The sequence below is a fragment of the Boleophthalmus pectinirostris genome, unplaced genomic scaffold, assembly GCF_026225935.1.
Source record: "Boleophthalmus pectinirostris isolate CB_2022bp ecotype Guang Dong unplaced genomic scaffold, ASM2622593v1 HiC_scaffold_14, whole genome shotgun sequence".
In the NCBI taxonomy this organism is placed as follows: Eukaryota; Metazoa; Chordata; class Actinopteri; order Gobiiformes; family Gobiidae; genus Boleophthalmus; species Boleophthalmus pectinirostris.
The window spans coordinates 20,496,403-20,521,935 of record NW_026571047.1 but is presented as its reverse complement, the minus strand read 5'-3'; the positions used below and the strand labels follow the sequence as shown (position 1 = coordinate 20,521,935).

General features: G+C 38.2%; 1 protein-coding gene across 1 annotated transcript in view; it reads right to left on the bottom strand.

The window, feature by feature from the left end:
* tanc2b (tetratricopeptide repeat, ankyrin repeat and coiled-coil containing 2b) overlaps positions 1–25,533 on the bottom strand; it is a 271,242-nt gene that overhangs the window by 126,771 nt on the left and 118,938 nt on the right. Inside the window, exon 5 of the mRNA XM_055150162.1 lies at positions 23,287–23,472. Within this exon, the coding sequence (XP_055006137.1) occupies positions 23,287–23,472 (186 nt within the window). The remainder of the gene's footprint in view (positions 1–23,286; positions 23,473–25,533) is intronic.

Sequence of the window (25,533 nt, the reverse complement as noted above, 5' to 3'; positions counted from 1 at the left end):
TCCGTCATTGTCCATTGCCTCCCTGAGTGACAGCTGACGAGGTAAGCACATCAAGCCCTCTCCAGGTGGTGATACGGAGGAGCAGTTTGGGACCAATCACCTGAGACCGACTACAGCAGCAGCAGATGTTTATGAGTGCACAGTATAGCCATGTTTTTCCTCCCAGACATTGTTATTGAGACATTTTGTTCCGTTAACGCACTAGCTATAGCAGTCCCTGGGGAAGGAGCAGCCTGCAGCAGAGGAGCTGGAGGGAGGGAACCACCTCTCAGCCACATGACAAGGTGATTCTGGTGCAGCAAAAACAAGCTGCGGCTAAAGCTAAAAATGTTCACGCTAACCATTCAGAGGAACATACGCGGGCTAACTGTGACGTTTCACAAACACAGTGACAACAAGACGTAATGTTAGCTGGCCTACGTTGTGTTCTTTACTTCAGTACAAAACAACTGCTACAAAATGAAAAGATCTGAGACATATTTAGGGTTACTATAACAGCTCGTGACTCCATCTAGTGGTGTAAAAGGGTAAACATTTCCAGTTTATAGATACTCTTACAGCAGTTACAAGATGTGCCAAAAAACTGAAGCTACATGAGAAAGATTAAGAGAAATACTGGTTGCTCTTCACACCATGTAGTGGTACAGATGAGGTATAACGCAGATGTTCCTGACCTTTTTGTCTCAAGTACCTACCAAGCTATGCCTCTCATCTGAATACTCCGTAAATGGTGTAATGGTCACTCCTGATCTGTTTATTCAATTACTACTATTATATTTTCTTGTTGTACTGATATTAATGTTCCAAATCATACTACGAAAACATTCTTGGATGTAAAATGCACCACAAATGCAATTCAGCCTCACCTTTGTTGAAAAGCAAAGATAATTCCAAGCACCTCCTGGTTGGGAAACACTGGTAAAACAGACAGCTAGAGCACAACATGCCATGTCATCTAGTATCTCTGTGGGAATACAAAATACTAGAAGACCAAACAATACCAACGTGAAATATTTCTACAGCAGCCATCCCAAGTTTGCATATTCTAGAAGTTCTGGTTTTAGGTGGGGTACACGCTGCATGATGGTTAGTCATGGGACTGGCACTCCAAGCATCCTCCCACAAATTGTGCTTTCACATACACTGACGCATCAAGTCGCATTCAAATACAATTTCACTATAAACTACAACTACCCCTATGATCTGTTAAATTCCCTGAAAAGAAATCAGTCGCTTCAGTGTCTTCTACAATAAACCCGACACAAACGTCACACAAAAGTCAACCAGAACTGAGTTAGAGCAAGTGTTAGAAGAGCAGCAGGTGTAGAGAGAGGGGATGCAAAGAGGGTGTGGCAAAAGCTCACCATTTTCAAACCAGTTCTCGCATTCCTCCAGCCGGGGGTAAAGCAACTGTCCTTGTCTGTCCAGCGGTACGAGCACTCCTTCCTCTCCTCTGTGTGACCAGTTCATCAAAAAACAACAAAATAAAATGAAAAATAAATGGAAAAATAAATAATAAACAACCTCTGGCGGGCTAGCAAGGTTGGTGAATCCTTGGTGCTCGCTGCTAGCCGGTGTTGCCAGCTCAGTCCAGTCGCAGTAAATGATACGGAGCCAGGCGGATATGGCTCTGACAGGAAAAGAGTGGGTAAGGGAGGGAGGAGGTAGGACGTAGGAGAGGAAACAAGGAAGCAAGCGAGAAAACTGAAACGCAGAAAGTCACTGTGTCACTGGGGAACAGAGGTGACAATTTGGAGTTGTGATGATGCCCGAACAGGTGACCGGAAAATATAAATAAAAAATGAACAAAAATCCAGAAAATTCCTAAATAAACTTGTAGCGTCTCCCTATGGCGCTTACGTCCGTGACTGCATCAGCATGTTATGTATAGATGTGCGAGAGAACAGGAGGAGGCTCAGGTCTTCTCTCTCTCTCTCTCTCTCTCTCTCTCGCGCTTTCTCTCTTCCTCCGATCGGATGAATGGTGCAGTGCTGCTGTTGTCATGGCGACGGCAGAGCGAGGGATAGGAGGGGGAGGAAGAGGAGGAGGAGGCGAAGGGTGGGTATTGAAGGAAAGAAAATAGCATAAAACAGAAAGATAGACATGGAGGGAGGGAGGCTATTATTAAAGGAGTTCTGTTTTTTTATTTTATTTTTTTATTTCGTAAGACGCTGCTTTGGGATTGGCGAGCTATAGCTGGTTTTCAATAACAGCTACTGGATGCTTCTCATGGGCATGTTTCCTCCTGTCCTTGTGTTACCCTTGAAAAAGCGTTTGGACATTCACAGTCTTGTTTTTGTAACGCGTATTTAGGGGCTCAAAACCCCCAAAAGGCAACTATTTACTGTGTTGTCTCTTTGTTTTTGTCAGGGTTCATATCCGTTTGAAGTGGTTTTCATTAATCTCCTCCAGTCACACTTATTTCCCCCGTGTGGCGTCCCAAGCTACCATTCGGAGCAGGTTGCCAACAAGCTTTAAAGGGATTATGTACTTTTGACATCTTAGAGAGCAGTTCCATTTATCAACAACAGGTGGCAGTATCACATATGTTATGAAAAGTGCCAATAACGTGTAAAGCAAAACTAACAATAACGACAATTCCAAGACAGCATAAAATGAAGAAAGGACAAATTTAAGGTTCCAGTTTCTAAGTAATTGGTAGTAGCTCTTGAATCCATCTAGTGACACTAAAGAGGTATGACAGTCAGTCCCAAACCGCATTAGCACCTTTAAAATGCAACAACACTTAAAGACATTGTACTAGAACAGCAACTATGGGTGTGGATCAGAGAAACGGCTTAAAAAGTAAGGTATTAAAGCGCCCATATTCCACTATTTTCCTATTTTGTCATGTTGATTCCTCATCAAAAACAGACCTGGAGTTGTGTTTTCTTTTATTCACACATGTTTAACAAACAAACCTGCATATTTAGACTCAGTTCTTCCTTCCACCAAAAAAACAATAGAATCATTTGGATGATTTTAGCCTTGGAATTTCTAATCTCTACTAAACAAAAGGTAAAAAGTAGCTGTTAACTTGAAAACTATCACGTCATCACAAGGTGGAACAGAGATGTACACAGATTAATAATAAAGTGTGTTAAACATGTGTGAATGAAACGACACACAACTCCAAGTATGTTTTTGATGATGTAACAACATTTTAACATGGCTTAAAGCTCTTAAGAATCTATTTGGCATAATATAAGACCTTCAACAGGAAGACCGAGGCAGAAATGAGAATAGATTAGGTCAAACTCTTGAGCATGAGCCAGGATTTGTTATTGATATAATGATCTGAATATTGTACTTTCTCATAACATATCCAAAAACAAATTCACACATGTTGATTTCTATTAGTGATCAGACCCAAGAACTGGTCAGGATTTTAACAATATGAATTTTAACTGCCCGATCTGCACTAAATATTATTGATCTATGTTAGTAATGTCATCTGAAACACAGCAATATAGATTTTCTGTTACTGGAGAGGCATTGAAAAGTCAAAACTCAATTCTTATGGTACAAAAGATTCATTAAAACTTCTTTAATTGCTAATGTCATTTTTTTCCTTGACTTATTTTAAGTACTCTGTCACTTATAAGGAACTACCGGTACTTTTTACTCTGATTGGTAGTAGGTAATGATAGCCCCCTTTAATCCAAGATAAAATTTCTCATAGCTGTGAAGTTTGCATTTTACACAAGATATTGGCATTGTTATTGATTGTTATTAGACAATGCTAACCCTGATATGACTTGGCATCAGAACAAAGCCATAATCACACAATGTTCATTTTGGAAGGCTGCCCTCTATGTATATTTCAATTACCCAGGTTTACTTTTTAATATTAACATTTCCAAGTCAAAAACCCAAACTATTACCATCTCTCAAGCCAAGATTTGAACTTAAATTACCCAACCTCTCCTATGAGTATAAAGAAACAGCTTGAGGGCAATTCATGCTTGAAAATGTGTGATATGTAAAATAGTGTTAGTGCAGTGAAGCTGAGCAGTGTCTTGTCAACAACATGTAGGATAATCCTGTGAAAATGACACGAGGGGGTGGAGGATCACATGCCTGGCTTTGAATGTAAAACGCCATTGTCATTATAATGAACAGAGATAGGTGGTTGCATAAGTCAGTGTGCATGAAGCCAGATGCATTAATAGCACTTTTGTATGAAGATTGAGCCTCAGGTATAAGGATTTAATACAGAAGGGAGGAGGAACTGAAAAGACATCTGGAGCAGTGTCGGTGACTTAATGATACTGTAAATGGACCAGAAACGCTCTTAAATTGTGTAATGAGTAAGTTTATGGGTTTTAAGCCGTTTCGGAAAAGGCTGAAGACTGTTTTTAAAGACACAAGAATACAATATATATAAATGTCGAGAGCCCTTTTGAGTTAGATGGTTTTAGTCAGAGAATATGGCAAGAAAATTGGGAAAATTATGGCTGTCAAAAAATACAAATTAATTCTCAGTCGATAGTAAAACTGGTAGTGAAGTTAACGTGTCAATATTGGGGGAGAAAAATCACATACATCTGACCAAATATTACAATTATAATTCATCTTAGAATGGTCTTGAATTAATTTTAGATCCAGTATCTAGTATAAGACCACATAGTCATATTAGAGAAAGTAGTATCAATTAGGGTTGCATGTATATACAATATCGGTATCAAATATGAACACTGATAATGAAACATTTGCTGGATCGGGTATTGGTCCGTGATATCGGTTAAGATTGGTTAAGCAGATAGTTTTAATAAGACTGTATACAGGCTGATTTGGGGGTAGAACGGCTTAATATTTCAAGTTTTATTTATATGAAGCTGTTCAATAGTTTCACTTTGTGGAAACCGTCTGACCTCGCATCATTAGAATTCGTTCGCTCGACGGTAGAAGGGTACTTTTTTTATTTAAGCAATCGCTGCTATTTGATCATGACATATGTAATGTGCTGCTAACGGGGCTAACTGGTATATTTTCCCAAATCCTGCAGGACGAAGGGCAATAATGTCTTTCCCTTTGATAAAATTCACCAAGCATTCTCTTTTTTCCGTCTTTAAATCCTCAATCTCAGGAATCGTTGCCAACACAGAATGTATGGCTCTTCACTGATTGGCTGGTGCCTGGACTCTCACTTCTGGGGTCATTGCAAACTGTCTAGTGTATTCTGATTCCTGACCTAGTCACTGAGCGGAGGCACTAGGTGGCGCCAGAAGCATAAATAAGTCATATTTCAAACACAATTGGGCCTTTTTAGTTCATTGTAATTATTTTCATCCTTACGCTGGTTTCAGTTAATATCGAGTATCGGTGGAAACACAAAAATATGAATATCGGTATCGGAACTGAAAAATCTGAATTGGTGCATCCCCATGTTCAATATATTATTGTCATTGTTAATCAGTAAAAAAAAGAAATGGCTCAATACTCTATCAACACTGAATTTGAAATCTTAGTATCTGATTAAGAATTTCTAAGAAATATCAAATTATTCCTCAAAAAACAATTTATTTAACAGCATATTTCTAAATGGCGTGATGCATAGTGGTGTCTATAAGCCGTCATCTTCACAGACAATCCATGAGCCCAAACAAAAGGCTGGAGACAAAGCACTCAAAATAATGCATTATCTACCAGGAAGTCAGACTCTCCGCAGACGAAGATTATCTGTGGATGGAGCTTTCATCATTAATAATTATGGGAGTTAGTTTGAGCTGGCTACAAGTCTTAGCCTCATCTGCTTTCTTGTTAAACTAATACAATTGGCTTATTTAATTAGCCACATGCATCAATAGTGCTTCTCCCTCTGGTCGAACGAGCACATAGAAGCTCTGAACAAAGCTAAACCAATACAGTCATATGTCATTTGAAAAGATAACCAATTAACCAATTTTTCTATATTTCTGAAAAAGTTCTGATTAAATAATGTAAAGCATTTCTTGTAATTGCAGTTTCATTTAAAGTTATATATTTACGAGCTGTATTTGCTGATGTTGCATTTAAATAAATGCAAGGACATGCTTCATAACACTGCTAGAAATAAATTAATCAGTGCAGACATGTATATCAATTCATAAAGGCAAATTCTGACAATTTCATGGAAGAAACACAACATTTTAAGCACTGAAAGAATGAAACATATTGCTTACAAATTTGATATCAGCCTTTGAAAGCAGTTTTAAAAATGTATTAACTAGTTTGCAATGGTCCAAACTTCTTGCTTACCTTATGCATCCTAATTATCATCATCAGTGATGAGTTTCTTAAGCGCTTTTTACAACTTTCAGAGCAGTGTTTACAGTCACATTAAAGCTAACAACAACTAGTATGCCATGGCTGCACTTCCTGTTTTGCTCTATAATTAGAAGCAGATAGCAGGTCTCTTTTTCTCCTTAAGAGCTGCTTTTATAATATATCTGTATGTAATTACATGTAAGAAAATCCAGTACGGACAGATTTATAGTACTTTTGAAAGATGGATGAATCCAGCACTAACCAGGGTATGAGCTTGACCATTTATTTAATATTTCTCACAAGATAAGTTATGTAAGTTCATGCCAGAGGTGGGATTTGCTATTTTTAGGACCTGAAACTTGACTTGATAAAATGGACTAAGACTTGGGACTCGACTTGGACTTGAAAGTCAGTGACTTAAGAAGACCTGATGCTTCTCCTAAAAAAATTATGTCTTTAGAAAATACTTTTCTTTTTACAGTTGATAAATGTGGTGCTTAATTTTACAGTAACAATCTCAAACATGTCCCTCCCACTTCTGTTTGGTACTTTGGATATAAGTGAAGTACAGAGATGGTATCCTCAAATGTACTATAGTATTATATAGTACATTACAGCAAAACTACATAGAGGGAACTACACAGAACATGATTCTTCTATTTCAGTGCAGACGACACGATAAACCAAAATAACTGTTATTATTAAATCTTAGTTCTTTCTATTTTGACCGTAATGATTCGTATAAATTGCAAAAATATAAGCTTGGTTTAAAGACTTGAAATGACTTGAAGCTCAAAGCAGATGACTTGGACTTGACTTGGACTTATGAGCCAGAGACTCGAGACTCGACTTGGACTTGCCTGTCTTAGACTTGGGACTTACTTGAGATTCGCAAAACAAAAACTTGGTTCCAGCTCTGGTTCATGATATTGTATTGGTAAATCTATATCTATATATAAGTGGAATATGGACATTTATTCTGCAGTTTGATACAAGTTTGGTTTAACTCTAATGCCACGTTTTTATAATTGCCATTGGCTTTGGTTACTGTCTGTTCACTTGTAAGGAAATAATGTTAATTTAGTTAACACAACCTACATCCACAATATTAGTACTAAAATTCGTTTACTGTCACTCCCAAGACCATAAATACCTAAAAAACCTTTCCCTACTTAGGCCATGTCTCTATTTTTACCCCAAACTGTGAGGCAAATGTAGTTATATCTAATAATTTGTTTTGGATTGACAGGTAATGACAAAAATGGAGGAACGGTTTGGCGAAGGTGCAGCGCTGAGTGGAGAGGCGTGGAGATGTCAGCGTCCCAAATGTCATTTTGAATAATTCACACGATAGAGGCATGGAGGGATGGAGGGATGGAGGGATGGAAGGCAGAGACAGGAATGAGATGGAAATGTCCCAAACAGACAGAGATCAGAGCAGACAGGAGAGCTAATGTTATGTATAGAATGGCTGTCAATGGAACAATAGAATCAGCGACTCCTAGAGCACGACATTCACACGTGGAGCAAATAAGGACAGGGAGTTAAATTACTACAATTTATAAACTCAATTTTGGTACAAAGCAAAAGGCTTGATGCACGATAAAATTCAGTCTCACAAAAAACACTTTTTTAGACAACAGAATGTAATTTTAAATACAAAATAATAGTTGATTTTCAGGAAAGGAAACATTTTAATGATAACAGTTTTAGCACTGAATAGGAGTAGTAAGAGTTTTTTTCCTACCATCATTTAGTCAAAACAAGGCCAAAGTAAAAGAAAGTATTGTTGATGAACTGCTGAGTCACTACTGTTAAATACATTTATTACACTACAGCGTCAGAATACTTTTAAAGGACTGCTAAAGCGACTGAAAACTCTGAGCTGTTACCTCACTATCTCGAGCTCTGAATCTTGAAGTATTTTATATATATTCTGAAATGATAAATAACTGCTATGAACATTAAAAGAAAAAGGGTCAGCTTAAAAAAATGCTGAAATTCAATTAAATTAGCTACACAATATGGCAGTATTAGAATTGAAATTATTATTAAAAGTATATACTGCGCATCTTTGGCGCTACTACAAGAAAAAAGAGTTTGCAGAGTTTGACAGTGGCCTATAACGACTCTTTGAGAATATGACTGAAAGTGCCGGGGTTCTGTAGCAATCCGTGTATCATTCGTTCATTCGTTTTTCAATATAAAACCAAAAATAAGAAAACGAAAAAACAACAGTTTTCTTCGTTATTTGTCTCCAAAACCAAAATGAAAAAACGGATAACGATTCGTTTTTTCAGTTTTCGATTTTGTGTTTAAATGAAGAATGGAAAAAACGGATAACGGCCGTTTCCCGTTTACGTGACTTCCGTGACTGCGATGCCGGACTTTTGCACCGCGTACGGACTGAACTAGGACTGATCCAGGTCCGAGACCAGAGCGGGACTGAGACCGGGACCAGACCGGGACCAGACCGGGACCAGACCGGGACCAGAGCGGGACTGAGACCGGGACCAGACCGGGACCAGAGCGGGACTGAGTCTCAGTAGCGCTCTGGTCCCGGTCTGGTCCCGGACCTGGTCCATCTGAACCAAAAGCTCTTAGTTCGGTTCGTTTTCGTTGGGGTGAAAGCCTCAGTCGGAGGCTTTGCACCACCTCGGAACCAGCCGCGGTTCTTGAGCGCGGAGGACCAGAGCAGCTCGGTCTGGTCTCGGACCTGGATCCGTCCTGATTCAGTCCGTATGCGGTGAGACTGGGACCAGACCGGGACCAGAGCGGGCCTGAGACCGAGATCGAGACAAGACCAGGACCAGACCGGGACCAGACCGGAGGCTCAGAGCCCACGGCAGGGCCGGAGCTCCAAGCTGAGGCTCGGAGTCAAAGCTCGGAGTCCGGTCTGGTCCCGGTCTGGTCCCGGTCTCAGTCCCGCTCTGGTCCCGGTCTCAGTCCCGGTCTCAGTCCCGCTCTGGTCCCGCTCTGGTCCCGGTCTGGTCCCGGTCTCAGTCCCGCTCTGGTCCCGGTCTGGTCTCGGACCTGGATCAGTCCTGGTTCAGTCCGTACGCGGTGCAAAAGTCCGGCATCGCAGTCACGGAAGTCACGTAAACGGGAAACGGCCGTTATCCGTTTTTTCCATTCTTCATTTAAACACAAAATCGAAAACTGAAAAAACGAATCGTTATCCGTTTTTTCATTTTGGTTTTGGAGACAAATAACGAAGAAAACTGTTGTTTTTTCGTTTTCTTATTTTTGGTTTTATATTGAAAAACGAATGAACGAATGATACACGGATTTGTAGCACCAGCGAAATGTTTGTAAATTGTGGTGTGAGACCCTGTGTCGTCACGATCAGCTGTTGTATTTATTCATTTATGTGTAGAGCAATCAAATCATTCAAGCTCTAGTGCAGGGATCTCCAACCTGTAGATCGGGAGCTCCCAGTACCTCTCCACTCCCTTCCAAGTAGCTTGCCATGGGATTTCTGAATTATACATATTGTGCTGAATAACTCAAGTTTGAATGATTAAATGACTATTTCCTTTGTAAATGTATAATTTAGATGTTTAATTTTGTGCACTGATAACTAGATAATGGGTTATGTTTTATAGATATCTAATTACCTCATTTTCGGCTCATCATGGCTCTTATATTTACAAAATTTCTGGCGACCGCTAAAATTAGTAGCTCTCTGGCATTTTTGTTTAGCTCACAGGAGGAAAAAGGTTGGAGACCCCTGCTCTAGTGTGTCCTGTGAGGAGCTGTCAGATTCACCTCTAAACTGTGGAGACACTGGCGCTCTTGTCTATACATTATAACATGCACTGTATATTTATTTATTTTTTTATTATTTTTTTTTTAAATACTATGAACCAGATATTATGTGTCCTTAATAAAGAACGAATTGAACTGAATTATGCTATTTTCTGCTCTATGTTATAACATTGTTTCCTCATCAAAAACATACCTCCTGGAGTTTTGTTTCATTCACACATGTTTAACACACGAATCCATCACATTTAGACTCTCAAGTGGAATACACTCTGTTCCACCTTGTGATGTCATGCAGTAGTACAGGAAGTGCTCCACTGTCTTTCTATACTCCACCTTCACTAGAATCATTTGGATCATTATTTCAACCCTAAAATTGCCCATTTCTACTAAACAAAATGTAAAAAGTACCGTGTAACTTGAAAACTACCACTACATGACATCACAGGGTGACTCAAACATATATGAATGAAACAAAACACAACTCCAGGTCAGTTTTTGAGAGGGTAACAGCATTACAGAATGACTTAAAGCTCACAAGAGTCAGTTTGGTGTAATTTAAGAGCTTTAACTAAATGTTTGCAGTAAGTTAGAGGTAAAACACTCTGTACAGAAACACAAGAATAAGTTTTATCACTAACACTTTTGAAGAATAGATGCTAACAACTATGTGTACACTTTATTTTTTCTCCTTGCCACATATTCACTAAATACATTAAAACAGAACAAGCAGAAATTCACCCTCCAACAAAAGCAGTATCCAAATCTGTGTTTAAAAGGATCCTTTAAGACCACCCACACAACGCGCTGACGGGGCACTTCTGCTACTATTTACTTAGCTAATCCCCCCATCCTGCAATATCTCTCTGTACAGCGTCACGTGACCATTTACAAGTACTACATTGGCACACTCAAAATCATTACAGCAAAAACAATGGATTCCTGATACACTCATATTACTGTAATTAATATGCAGAGGAGTGGGAGAAAGTAGTGAGGGCAGGGGTAATTGTATTGATTGGCGCCATTAATTAGGAGAAAAGCTGTGTAATCTTGGTAGAGATGTAAGAATAATACTGCTAAACATTTCAAAGTGGAGCGGCGGTAGTCAATCAACAGGGGGCGATGTCTCTAAGCAGATTTAAACTTGAGAGAAGTGATTATTAGAGAACAAATAAGCAATCAGTGGGTATAGTTCATGGCAATCAGACAATGATATATGTAAGAAGGACCAATCACAGGCACTTTAGACAAGAGCAAGAACAGAACAGAAAAATTACATAGAAAGATGTGAAACAATTCATTAAATTATAAAAAAAAAAATTACAAAAGTTAAAGTAATTTCCTTGTCATGTTGGTATTAAAAGTTATAGACAGGCTAATTTATCCAGGATTAAAAGATAGAGGTTTCAAAAAGTAATTCTTGGATTAAAATTATTTTGATGTGTCTTTTATCTTTTAATGATCTAAATCAAATTTGTATATCTGATTGAAATTGGATTCTGAAAGTTAGTTAACATGTTAGCCTACACAAAGCATGCTGTAAAATGCTACTGGATATCCCTGCCAAGACCTTGACCCTATCTCGCAATCATTAATATATAATGATGTGACATATGACTGAATTGGATTTAAAGGTCCCATATTACACTATTTTCTGATCTGTTATATTGTTGTTTCTGATCATAAACAAACCTGGAGTTGTGTTTTGTTTCATTCACACATGTTTAACACAAATCTTGCATATTTAGGCAGTGGCGGAGTTAACCATTTGGGGGCCTGAGGTGAACTTGAGTTTGGGGCCCTCACTATAATGCACTGTTTTGTTTTTGTTGTTGTTCTTGATTTTGTATATTTTTTATATTTATTGTCTGTTTTCCACATTCTTGAGACACACAAAACTTTATTTGAATTAGGGTGGATTGGTTAGTTAGTTAGGTCGCCTATTAGAAAAACAAAGATGAAAGTAGTTTTATTTTTTTGTTAGTACAATAAAATTTTTGTTTACATCCATTATATAAGATCATGGTTATGCTATGATTATGTTCAAATCAGGGCCAAGCTGACGAGTCCATTCTAATGTGAAAGGGGGATGCTTTGACAGTTAAAACAGATTTGACAATCAGATTCTATTTTGACAGTGTTTTTTCGTTTAAAAGTAAAACTACACTCATTTAATGTCATATACTGAGAGAAAATCAAATTGCACTGAGGCCTCAGCAATTAGTGGTAATGGCAAGGACAATTGTTAGGGGGCCCCTCCAGGTTTGGGGGCCCTAAGCAGCCACCTACTTTTGCCTAATGGTAGCACCGCCTCTGTATTTAAGATGAGTTCTTCTCTCGAACTGAAAACAACTCCATACATCTTCACAAGAATAATTTGGATTATTTCAGCTTCATGACATCACAAGGAAAAACTGTTTTCTTGACTAACTGAAGACTGAAAAGTATATTGAACTCAGTATGTTGCACTCAACTTGACAATTTATATACTAATTACACACACAAAAAAAATTCAGAATTCATCATTTTCAAAAGGCACCTAATTAAAATTTAAGACTAAAAAATACATAAAAATTACAGAAATAATAATCCTGACTTATCCGGGATTTTAGTAGCATCATATTTAACACTTCACAGTTACTATTAACATTACCATGAAAATACACAATTTTCAAGCTCTTACATTGTCATAAAAGTATTCTATGTGTGTTCAAATATCATCTTTAAACTTTTCACTTTACACAACAAACTCAGTCTAATTTACATTAAAAAGAGACATTTAACAGTTACCATGGCTCCTAAATGCCTTTTCGAGACAGTTGATGTGGTTTGAGTGCACTTCACTGGCGTCCTTTGTGCTGTGCAACCGCCTACACTGACCCCCGCAGCATCAGCGCCCCCTACAGAGCCTCCAGCAGACAGCGGGGATTAAATCAGAAACGCAATGATTCGCTAAAAAGGTCAAGTCTTTCATAGCGTCTTCTCTCAATCACAGCCCTGAGGTTGAAAAAAAAAAAAAAACAAGTCATTGGCAGCACCACGTCAGCCAGTTTCATTGAGGCTCAGAGGGGCACCTGGGGGGTTTATGGATCGAACCTGGGCAAGAGAGGTTTTAAATAGTGTTTTAAAGGTCTGAACACAATTTTTTCTCCATGTATTTGAGTAAAATTTGTCTTGCTCCAGTACAGATATATTGTATAAGCAGCTCTAGAGATCAAAATATGTCCACTGCATGCGGTCTGCATCTAATTAAAAACGTTTGTCTGGTAATAGTTGTTGTTAGCTTGAGAGTTGTGAAAAGCACTTATAAATCACTGCAGTGAATAATTAGGTGTTCAGAATGCATAAGTTAAGTGATGAATAACCGTAAAATGATCTAGTTCTGTTTTTCACATTATTAAGACTGTAAAAATCAGATACAGCACTTTAACTTATCATTGTTGCTGAATAGTGACTCACACAGACATTATAAACAGAGATGGTTGATGTGTTTTGCCCAATGAAACAACAGCAGGGATTGAACCATCAAACTGTCACTTAGTCAGCATACTGTGTTTGACAATATAGATCACATCTCTGTAATAGACCTAATCATTAATTACATTTTTATATTGGCTATTAATTAAAGACATTTCTTAACAGTCCTATATGACACAAAATTGACTCCTGTGAGCTTTGAGACATGTTAGAATGTTATTACTTCCCCAAAAACAGACCTGGAGTTGTGCTTTGTGTAACCCTTTATTATTAACCTGTGTATATCTCCAAAGTTTAAAATGCTCTGTTCCACCTTATGATGTTATGAAGCAGTAGTTTTCAAGCACCTTTTTTATTTTTAGGTCAATAGAGATTGGCAATTCTGGGGCTGAAATCATCTAAATCAGACACGTCAGACTCAGGCCCGAGGGCCAAATCTGGCCCGCGATATAATTATATTTGGCCTGCAAAATCACTTCAAATATGTATTAGAGCTGGCCCACTGGATACAGAAGAGAAAATAGGCAGATGTTGTTGAAATTTTTCAATAAATATTTAGTTTGGTCACAATTTAGTCCCAATTTTTAATTTTGGCCCTCTGTGAATTTGAGTTTGAGAGAAGAATTCAGCCTAAACATGTGTAAATGAAACAAAACACAACTGTGGGTATGTTTGTGATGAGGAAACCACATCATAACATAGGTAAAGAATAATATATAATATAGGAAAGTAATATAGGCCCCTTAAATAGATTAACCTTTATTTACGCATGTCTTTTTTGTCCAGTCCTCATGACCTCATATTGCTTCATCATTTCTCTCTCTCTACTTTATAAAAACAGTGTAACCTGCCCTGCACCCTCCTATGCCCTTTGTCTTGTATACCTCATGAAGTGCTTTTGAGTTCCACTGGAGCAGATTGGAGCAGGTGTCTGATTCCAGAGTTGTCACCCTTTAATTAATTCAGCCCAATCGCCACTTCCTGCGCAGCGTGACACAGGGCTGCACTGGTGTTTGTGACATCACAGGACACTGCCCACTTCACAGAGCACAGAAGAAGAAATAAGGATAAGGACTTCCATATAGCTGTGTCATCATTAGGGGCCTTCACTGTTTATGGTTTCCATCAGCGCTGGGAATCACACAGTACGTCAAGATTTGATACGATATTTGATATATGGCTCACAATACGATTTTATTATGAAATGGCGAGAATGTAATTTCAAATACAAAATGACAGCAGATTTTTTGTCTACAAGAAAGGCCAAATTTGAATGAGAATATGTTTTTGATACGCGTTTTAGCATGGGATAATATTTGTTTAGTTTTTTTGACTGTAATTTAGCCATTAAAACATTAAAAGTAAAAGAAAAAGAAAGCATGGTGGACCAAACTAACAAAGTGCTGGTTCACTCACTTCAGGTACATGTATTTATTGTTCTACAGTGTCAGAATACTGTTGAAGTATTAGTAGTATTTAGTATCTTAATCTCCATTGTTTTAACATTAGACCAAATCGAGCTCTGAATTAAGAATTTTATATCAACTTCAATTTGCTAAAAAATACTCAATAGAAAGTCAATTAAATTATATATAAACTTCCACTGTTTATAGTTTCAGTTAGGGCTGGGAATCGCAGTGTCCCTCACGATTCGATACGATACTCGATACATGACTCACGATACAATATTGTCACAATATGGCGATACATGTGATAATCGATATATATGCATGATTCTCTGTGATGTTTTTTTTTTTTTTTTTTTAAGAACCAAATATATTTTAACAACAGTATATTTAAGTCAATATGAAATAAACCAATTGTAACCATTAAAACTATGAATATGTGGAATGTTTTGCATGAACAAACATCAAAACTGTAGCAAAATCACAAAATAATTTAGCAAAATATACAAATAATACTCATGCCGATATATATCAATACAGCAGCCTATGATATCAATACTGTATCACCCAATTTTGTATCACGATATATCAGTATTTCGATATTTGAGCACACGCTTAGTCGTCATTAGGGTCAACCACTGTCTATAGTTTCAATGCTGGGTTTTAGATGACAACACGGCCTTCCATAGTCCTGCAATGTGTATCTTGGTAATCTGATTTGGTGTGGTTGGGTAATGGTAGCCTAGTGTCCTCTGTGGTCAGGAGTTGGAGATACAGCAGCAGAGTCAGATTTTAAGTAAACGATAGGGGCTACATTAGATTAATCTTCCATTTTCAATTTGGCAGCTCTGAAATATGTGATTTTATGTGTAGATGATTTGGAGCTGTTGCTTTTTGTAGTAAAGCAAAAAAATATATAAGCATATAAAATTAATTGTTGGTAAAATTATGTTACAGCCGAGCAATTTCAGACTACGTTCTATGTGGAATACTATGAAAAAGAATGGATGACGATGCATGCTTGGGCTTATAAAGCTTCATTTGCTCAAAAGTACGGCTGAACGATCATTTTAGACAGAAAATCACGATCTCAGACAACACGATTTTGGAAACATCAAAGCCGCGTTTTTTTTGCAGTGCTCCTAAAGCCCAAATTTAAGGGCGAAGTTTAGTTCTGCATCGATTCAATACACACTGCCGCTGTCATCTTGTCACCATTGTTTTTGATTTATGGATCTGCGTCGAGGTCTATACGCCACAAAGTAATTCAACACCATAAACCTGGTGTTCGTGTAAAGTTTAACATGAACCATCTCCAACGCGGTAGAAGCACAGAACAGACTCACCATCATCAGCACATCCTCTGTCACAGAAACAATCATATTCATATTCCACTGAGTCATGTCCTTTAGTCCAACAGCAACAGAAGTGTTTTTCAGCACTTATAGTTTATGCAAATGAGCCATGTGGTTTTAAATTTTGTTTCTGTAAAACGTAAACAAATGTGCGCAAATAGTCCAGCGCCTAATCATCGGTGCAGGACTTTGGTATGATGTAAGTGTCTGTGATGTTTGCAAAAGTTCATGTGCACAAAAACTTAATTTGAAAAAAATAAAAATAAATCATGGATGAAATCGAAATCGCAATATCTGCCAGAAAAATTGCAATTCAGTTTTTTCCTAAAATCTTTCAGCCCTACTCAAAAGTAGTTAAAACTGCATTATTCATTCACTCCATACGCAGTGAGAATTGTAGCCACAGCAGCCCTGGGGCAGAAGAGAGGCTGCCAGTCTGAGCCATCTGCCTCCCAAACTATAGCCAGTCACTCACACACACAAACACACAACAATTTCATACTAATCAAAGTGGGTTAAGTGTCTTGCTCATGGACAACACAACAACAGTATGGAGTTGAATCACTGCCAACCCACTGCAGCATCTGGTATTCCCATTCTCAAAGTGGCTTGTCACAATAGTTAATGATGAAGTTCGATGTTTCCGCGGACAATTTAATTTCAAATATTTCTCATGAAAGTCTATTTGAGAGAAGCATGTCGATGGTGGTTTAAACCTTAACTAATAGTTGTAGAAAATGTCTAGTTATCAAGGCAAAAATAATCCACCTGACAGACATCTTCAAGAAATAAAAGTGTGAAAATGCTTCTTACATTACGTGGACGTCAAAAGAGCATTTCACAACTACAAGATGTACAAAAACAAGGTTGTACAGCACAGACAGGATTTTGTGCTTGAGCTGAGCCAGAATGACAGGTGTGAAACATCTAACAGACTATAAACCATCGTGCGCTTCATTTCCAGTGCAAAAACACGTTTAAAATCAGCATCAGAGCAACTAAAAGAATGCACAATTATAAAGGATGTGCATGAGAGACCTGGGTAATGGTGCGTGTTAATGGCATAATAATGATGGTACGAGGTCTCCACTGAAAACAAAGAGCCACTAAAACCACTAAACTGAACAGGTCAAGAACAACAGATTAAAACAGGAAGTAGCTTTGGGCAGCTCAGATGCTCTGCTCAAGGCTGTACTCATCCCAAATCATGACAAGACTAAAACTGTAATGGCAAAATAATTGATATGAAATAAAAAGACTGATGTGAAATAACAACACAGACTGAATTTATAAAGGATCACGGTTAACTCAATAGCTGCCGCGTTCCAAATTGGAAGTGAGCATGGGGGTGCTTCTGGATCCATCAACTCTGGCTCCAATTGACTTTACATCAGAGTCCTGCACAGGTCCATTTTTGGAGACCTACACCGCCCACACCATACCGCCTGTTAACCCGTGATTATATCAAAGTCAAATCTGCACCTGCCCAGGCCTGTTAACATTCCACCCATTACCCACCCATGCCCGTGATAAATCAGGGTTAGCCCATTAGTCCGACAGCCCAATAGTCCAAGACTAGTCCAGGACTAAACCAGGACTAAACCAGGACTAAATCAGGACTGAACCTACACCTTGTCATTAGTGGATTATAAATATATACACCCCAGAACCGATGGCCAGGACTGGACCAGGACTGCACTAGGACTGAACCAGGACTTAACCAGGTCTAAACCAGGACTAAACCAGGAGTACTTGATCTGTAACTGCTGCTGTCAGGCTCGTCATTTTGGTCTTATTTAAAATGTTCAAAATTTCATTAAAACTTGCTGTACGTGATCCTGGTGTTTTTATCTCACTATTTTGTTAATAAATAAATTCCTATTCCTAATACAGAACTCAGCTCCAAATTGCTTATATATTGGCTAGCCTTGTGAGCTTCATTTGACTGGAACCGGACACAATGGGTGACGTCATGCTCACTTAGTCCACTTCTTTATATAGTCTATGGGTAACCTGCACAAAAAATGTTCTTATAATCTTTGTTATTAGAGCAAATACAGAATATCCATCTAAAATGTGTACAAACATGGATTATCCATTGGGAATCAAAGACAAAAATACAAAACAATTGGGCTATTATTCTTAACTACACCTGTGGGAGACATTCATCCACTTTTACACAAATCACTCCAGGTCAATTAGAGACAATGACACAATTTAAGCATTTAGAGAAAACCACGGACATATAAGGACATACACACACAGAAATCTAACCGAGCTTACATTCATCCAAAATGTGTTGAAACAATGTCTATTTCTGGATTTAGTTTTGGTGTAGTCCAGGTATTTAGTCCTAGTTAAGTCCTGGCTAGTCAAGGCTCAGTCATGGCTAAAGAGTTTACAGATTACATGGTTTTAGTTCAGATTTAGTCCTGGTTAAGTCCTGGTTTAGTCATTATTGTAAGGTCTATGCGTCTGAAAAGGAACAAGACGAGTTTATTATACTGTACAACAATAACGGTATGACTAATGATATGATATTTTCTTTGTCGTTAAAAAAACAAAAACGCTATTCACACCCACCAATAGACCAGAATACTAGTAAGAAAGTATGCAAGCATTTCAAACATACTCTTCCTACTGTATTTTAACATAAAAGCATAAAACCTACAAAGGAGATAGTTAGGAGGTAAAACCAGGAAAAAAATGTGCAAAAAATAAATAAATTAAATGTTTAATCTAAAATTCAATTGCCCCAAACTTACCCTCTTGTCTACTACTACACTGTCTGCCCAGTATACCCAGATGGGATTTTGGGTCTGTTTTTCAGTGAAATCTACACAGACAGGAGAGGACTATAAATGATTCTGTCTGAAGTGAAACCACAGGCCCAGGAGCAAAATCAGGAGCAGTTAATGATGTGTGCAGACTGTGAGGCTGGTGCGCCCTAGTGGTGAGTATTAAATCACACTTCTAAAAGGCCTGTACCCACCCACTCAGCTGCTGTGTGGAGGCTGCACACATACAAGAGAGAGAGAGAGAGGTGTATATACTTCACTTCTTATTCTGAATACTCACTCCAAAACTACTGGTGTGCACAGCAGTAAAGCAACAGTGGGTATAGTGCTGGTTTAGTCCTGGGTTAGTTCTCTTTTAGACCTGGTTTAGTTCAGTCGTGACTTCACAATATAGGGTGTTAGGTCCTGGTTTGGTTCTTAGCATAGATCTGTTTAGTCCAGGTTAGGGTTAGGTAAATTCAGCCACAATTTAAGAGGTTACAAGCAGCACTGTGGTATTCCTGGTTTAGTCCTGGTTTAGTCCTGGTTTAGTCCTGGCTAAGATCTGGTTTAGCTTGGTCCTGGCTGGGTAAATTTCAGACAGTTTTAGTTTAGTCCTGGTTTAGTTCTGAGCCTAGATTAGTTTTGTCCTGACCAAGACTTAAAAGGTCACAAGTTGCATTGTATCATTCCTGGTTTAGTGCTGGTTAAATCCTTTAGTTTTGTTCTGTTTTTGTCATGGTTTGTTAAACTAAACCTAGGTTTATACCTGGTTAAACTAGTTACAGATTGTATAGGGTTTTCCTCTGGTCTTTTCATTGTTTTCTTCTGGTTTAGTGCTGGTTTAGTCCTGGTTTAGACCTGGTTTAGTCCTGGTTTAGACCCTATTCCCACTTAATTCCTTTCTACACTAAGTTCCAGTTAACCGAGTACAGGTGACATAGTGTTTTATCCTGTCTATACTTTCATAGTCCTGGTTTAGTCCTGGTTTAGACTTGGTTTAGACCTGGTTTAGTCCTGGTTTAGACCTGGTTTAGACCTGGTTTAGTCCTGGTTTAGTCCTGGTTTAGACCCTATTCCCACTTAATCCTTCCTACGTTAAGTCTCAGTTAACTGAGTACAGGTTACATAGTGTTTTATCCTGGTTATCCTTTCATAGCCCTGCTTTTGTCCTGGTTTAGTCCTGGTTTAGTCCTGGTTTACTCTTGGTTTAGACCCTATTCCCACTTAATCCATTTCTATGTTAAATCCTAGTTAACTGATTACAGGTTACATAGTGTTTTATCCTGGTTATCCTTTCATAGTCTTGGTTTAGACCTGATTTAGTCATGGTTAATTAATGCTTACTGATAATAGCGCCATAAACAGTTTACAGAGTTAAGACCTGTGCAAGACCTGATTTAGTCCTGATATAGTTCTAGTCTTCACTTTCCGAGCCCTATTCTGCTCATTTATGGGTTGCAAAAGAAAATTATTGCATCTCCTAAGAGACAAATAATACAAAACATTAAACAACTAGAGCATTTACATTTTATTGTAGTTAGCCAGTCCCTTTACTAGACTTCTGTCAGAACTGATAGAGCTACGTATTCAGTCTAAAATCAGTACCAAATTCAACCTTCTTTTACTATGGACCCTAAGGACAACTAAGACGCTACAGAAAACAAATGTTCTATTGTTGTAAAATTAGAATCTGACTCAAAACAACATTTTCCACCCCCACTGCAAAGCAAAAAAGTCACAGCCCCACATTACAGTAAAAGGCACTACAAAAGTGTTTAAGGAAACGATTAGCAGAGCACGATTATGGGATAAGGAGCAAGCAGAGAGGCCAGGGCTGACCACAAGCATGAAACTCATCAGCTGCTGTGGAGTCAATTAGCGATGCCTTCAGTGTTTATTAGACGAATTGGAAATTACAGCGTTTTCCTGCAAGTGCATCATCACCATCAGGACGAGTGGGTAAGAGACTGTAAGTGATTGTGGCTCTTATAAACCATAATGAAGGAATTATGAGTCAACATCTGTTTCCTGACATCTCCGCATCACTACAGGCTAAACAACAAGTATCTGAAGACATCCACGGATCTATATATAAATGGGTAAAGCTAAGAAAATGTATTTTAATTAATATAGCAAAAACATCAGTTGGCACTAAAGATTAGACAAGATTCTGGTAGGAAGTTTTTTTGCTATAATCTAATATTTAATTGCAAGCACAGATGTCCATTATCAAAAAAAATAATGAATACATAAATAAAATTGGGCCCGGTCAAGCAGAAGTATATAGCAAGGCCAAAAATTCAAGTTAATGCATCTGATATAAAAATGTATTCAATAGATAGCATATGTACTCTAGTTTATGAAACTGTTTACCTTTTTTCTGTACCATTTTTGGTTCTAAAGTTACATACGTTTTAAACATACTATATATGCAACATGGAACAAAAATGATTTCCCAAATTTCGAAGACCTGCAAATCATGTAAATAAATTGATGTATTTCATCATATCTTGTGCTTATTCGATCTTTGAACTGTTGATGAAGGTACATGATTTTTCACAAAAAAATTATTTAAAATGATAAAAATTTGCTTGGAAGGACTGACATATTTTATAGAAATAGTTACCTTTAATTTTGAAGTAATAAAGTATTCGGAAGAAAAAAGCTGACAAATTATGCAAAATCATGCACCTTCTACTTGCTTGCACAATTTTCCCTCCGTTACTTTTCCCTCCGTTACCATGACCTTTCTTCATAAAAAATCTCATTACTCAAAAAGTAAGAGGTTTTTCAACCTAATCTTGTACCATATGGTAGAAAACTATATGAAGCAAATATTCAAACCAGTTTGTTAAGCATATGTAAGTGAGAACCGCTAATTATCACTGTTTGTATTTATTGCCCAAAAAGTGCTGCATATTTCATTCCCTCCGTTACCAACATGATTTTTTTTTTTTTTTTTTTGTCAACAACTTGAAAGAATATCGCAAGGTTAACTTTACCCTGTTGGAGTGTTAACTCTTTCCAACATTCTGATACCTTACTTATTTCAATAGTCCCTCTAGTTTCTGAATAAGAGCTATTTGAATGTAAAAAAATCTGCCTCTGTTTCCTTCCGTTACCGCTTGATCGGACCCAATTATGTATATTTATTTGACTATGTTTTACAGATTTACAATACACATGCTGGAAAAAAAAAAATAAAATACACAAAACTCTTCGATCACAAGTAGCTGTATGATGGTTTAAACTTCAGTGCTTTTTTTATGTTAATGTTTTGAAATAGTGCGTGCGTTGGAGGCTTTAAGGTCCCTATAGCATAACTGCAAAGTGGATTTCATATACTCTATGTTTACACTCCAACCCATACACCTTGGATAATGTCTAACTGAATTGCTATTCAAAAGCACAAATAATTCTCTAATTCTCTATAATCCAATGTGCCTGGGAGCTTTTGGAAACTACAGTAGCCACACAGAAGCTAAATGAATGCAATAATTCACATAATGCATAGATTTACACACTAGACTGGTGGTTCTTAAATTTGCACACCAAGTACGACTTAAGAAAAGAGTTGTCGCCAGATTTAAACCATGTCTATTACAAGTCTAAATTTCGGCAAACCAGGGATAAAATAGTAGCTGTATCGAACACCTTACCCAAAGGAGGACCAAAATATGGACAAAGTAGACTATAAATTAAGCTATTGCAACAACTCCACCCACCACCACAAGAAGCCCACGTACCAAATTTTGAGACATACTGGTCTATACTATTTAAGTTAGACTAAACACGTAAACTCCGCCCACAACCACATTTCAAATAGAGCTGCTAAACTAGGTAGGACTAAAGAAGAGCGTGAGGGAGGAGGAGGGACGTGGTCTAGTGGTATAAGAAATAGAGTGATTTGTCTAACAGGTATCCACACTTTAAACTTCACCCCTGCAGCCAAGCGTTTGCAATCAGAAATACCCGTCTGCAATCAGGACAGTTTTACGTGATGTCACCAACTACTGGAAATTGCAGAGGCCACTGAAGACAGCATAAACTTTATACGTTTTTGACCTTAAAGATGCAAATGTACCTAGTTTGCACAAAAAATGCCAATAAATGACTAAGCACAGTGCAACAGTACACAGCTGTTCTGCTACGAAAACACAAAATACAAAGCAGTGTAGTGGAAAAATAATTTATCTAGTGTTTAGTTCCACTTTAAATCTATCTTATACTGTTTCAGTGTGGTGGTCTTACCTGTGAGTTTCTTGCAGGACTGCAGCCTCACCCCCAGGGCCTGGTGAGAGAGGAGGGGGGAGGAGGGCAGTGAGCGGGACACGCCCTCCATGATGCGAATGTGCTGCATGCCCTCGGTCATGGGGAGAGGAGGGGGGGGCACGGCGTAGTCTCCTTCAAAGGCACAGTCGCTGTCTATACTGCCACCTGCAGGAAGGGAGCAAAGACATTTTGAAGCTGTTGGCTGGAATGGTGATTAAAAACAACGTTTTTAGGGTGGGAGGGAGGGTCAGCACACACAATGTCCAGAGCTTTAGTTTGTTCGTTTTCGCTGATTCATTTGTTTTGTAAATTCCTATTATATTACTTCTAAATAAAGGTCATGTTGGTTTTGGTCCAGCGGTTTGTTTATACAAGGGATTAGGGCTTTTAAATACTGTAGTAAATGTGTTTATCCCAAATAGTGTAGTCATGAAGGTAACATTCTGAACTCGATTTCAATACTAAGAAATAGACTCGATTCTCTTTCTTTTATATTACCATGTGGCCTTATATCTGTGTAATCTCTCAGTCGTTCAGGTAAGTTACACAGTGGTCCATGGCTGTATACTAGTCTATGTACTCTTATACTACTTCTTCAGTATCGATACCTGCTCTAATGAGTATCTAGTTTCTATACTACTGTTAGAATCAATGACATGACAGGTTAAAGGCACTGGTTTGATGAATGGGTCAAAGAGGTATAGGGAAAAGTTACTAGAAGGACATTGAACACACGGTTGTTTGCATCTTGTTTGAAGTCATCTATATATATCATTGTGAGATAGGACCACTTTTGTGATCACTATTAAAATTCATACATGGTTTTGTCCCATAAAACACATTGTAACAAGGGAAATATTAAACCAGATTTGGCTGCTGTGTGTCTGCATCATTGTGAAAAATAGTGAATTGGAAATCATGCTGAAAGTCGAAATAATATCCATAGAAATTCATGCACATAAAGAATTGTTACATCAACCTCAGCTCTCGGTCTTAGCTTGAGAAAAAGAGAAATCATGTCGGGTAGGAATGTGTGAGTACTTCTTGTATAGAGACTTCATTATTGTAATTATGGCATGGTGGTGTTTCGACTTGGGCCTGTGTCTGCTCATGCTTTGTGGAGTCAGTGCATTATTGAGCGACTGACCCAGACCAGAGAACAGCCCTGCAGGCGACACGTGCTGTTTACATCCACACATCCTCGTGACCCCGTGACCCCGGCAACACAGCATCACAACAGGCGTCAATATTTACACTGTAGACAAGGATGAGGAGGCTAATGAGCAAAGGAAATATAACCAAGACTTCATAAGAGGGTCCTCAACTTAATAAAAGATCAAAACGCCATCAGCAGTGATTACAGGAAAACAAGCTGGGGTTGTGACAATAGTGAACATTTGAAAAGATCCACTCATTATAATGTCATTTGAGATAATGGATATAAGCTGCCATGCAATATAATGGGCAAAAATACTGTATGATTAAAGGTCCTATATTACCATATTTTCCGGACTATAAGTCGCACTTTTTTCATGGTTTGGAAGTTTCCTGCGACTTATACTCCAGTGCAACTATTAAAATGTTCACACTGACAGCCTCAAGAGGCTCTAGTCTTGTGTGCCAGTATCTGCTGCTCCTATTACTCCTGTACCATTGTCACTTCACTCTACTGCACATGTCTTCTGCAGAAAGAGCCGCTGTCCTAGTGAAAAAAAAAGGTGGGGATGGAGAACACAGTTTCACGATAACCAGGAGCTTGTGCATAGCAACTTTCCTGGAAGTCAATGATAGATCGACAAACCATGGATGATCGAAGCAGTGACAACCCAAACCATCCTGTTGGGACTCAGAAAGGCCAGAATAATTCTAACTGGAACTGATGCTGAGTCTGACGACAGCTACACAGAAGAGGAAGCAGCGCTCCGTTTACCTCCAGAGGTCGCGGAGTTGCTCAGAAGTGACACCAAGGTTGAAGAATTCAATGGATTTAGTGATTTGGAGTGAAATCGAGAGTTTGGCAAACTTCCCATGTTCTGTTGTTTATGCTATAGTTATCTGAAGAACTTAATATGTTATGTGAACATATCAGACGCCTATTCAGCCTGTTGTTCTCTGTTCTATTGTTATTACTATAATTTGCCTTTCAAGATGAAATGATGGTTCCTGGTCTATGATTTCATAAAATAAATTTCCCCCAAAAAGTGCGTCTTATAGTCCGGTGCGACT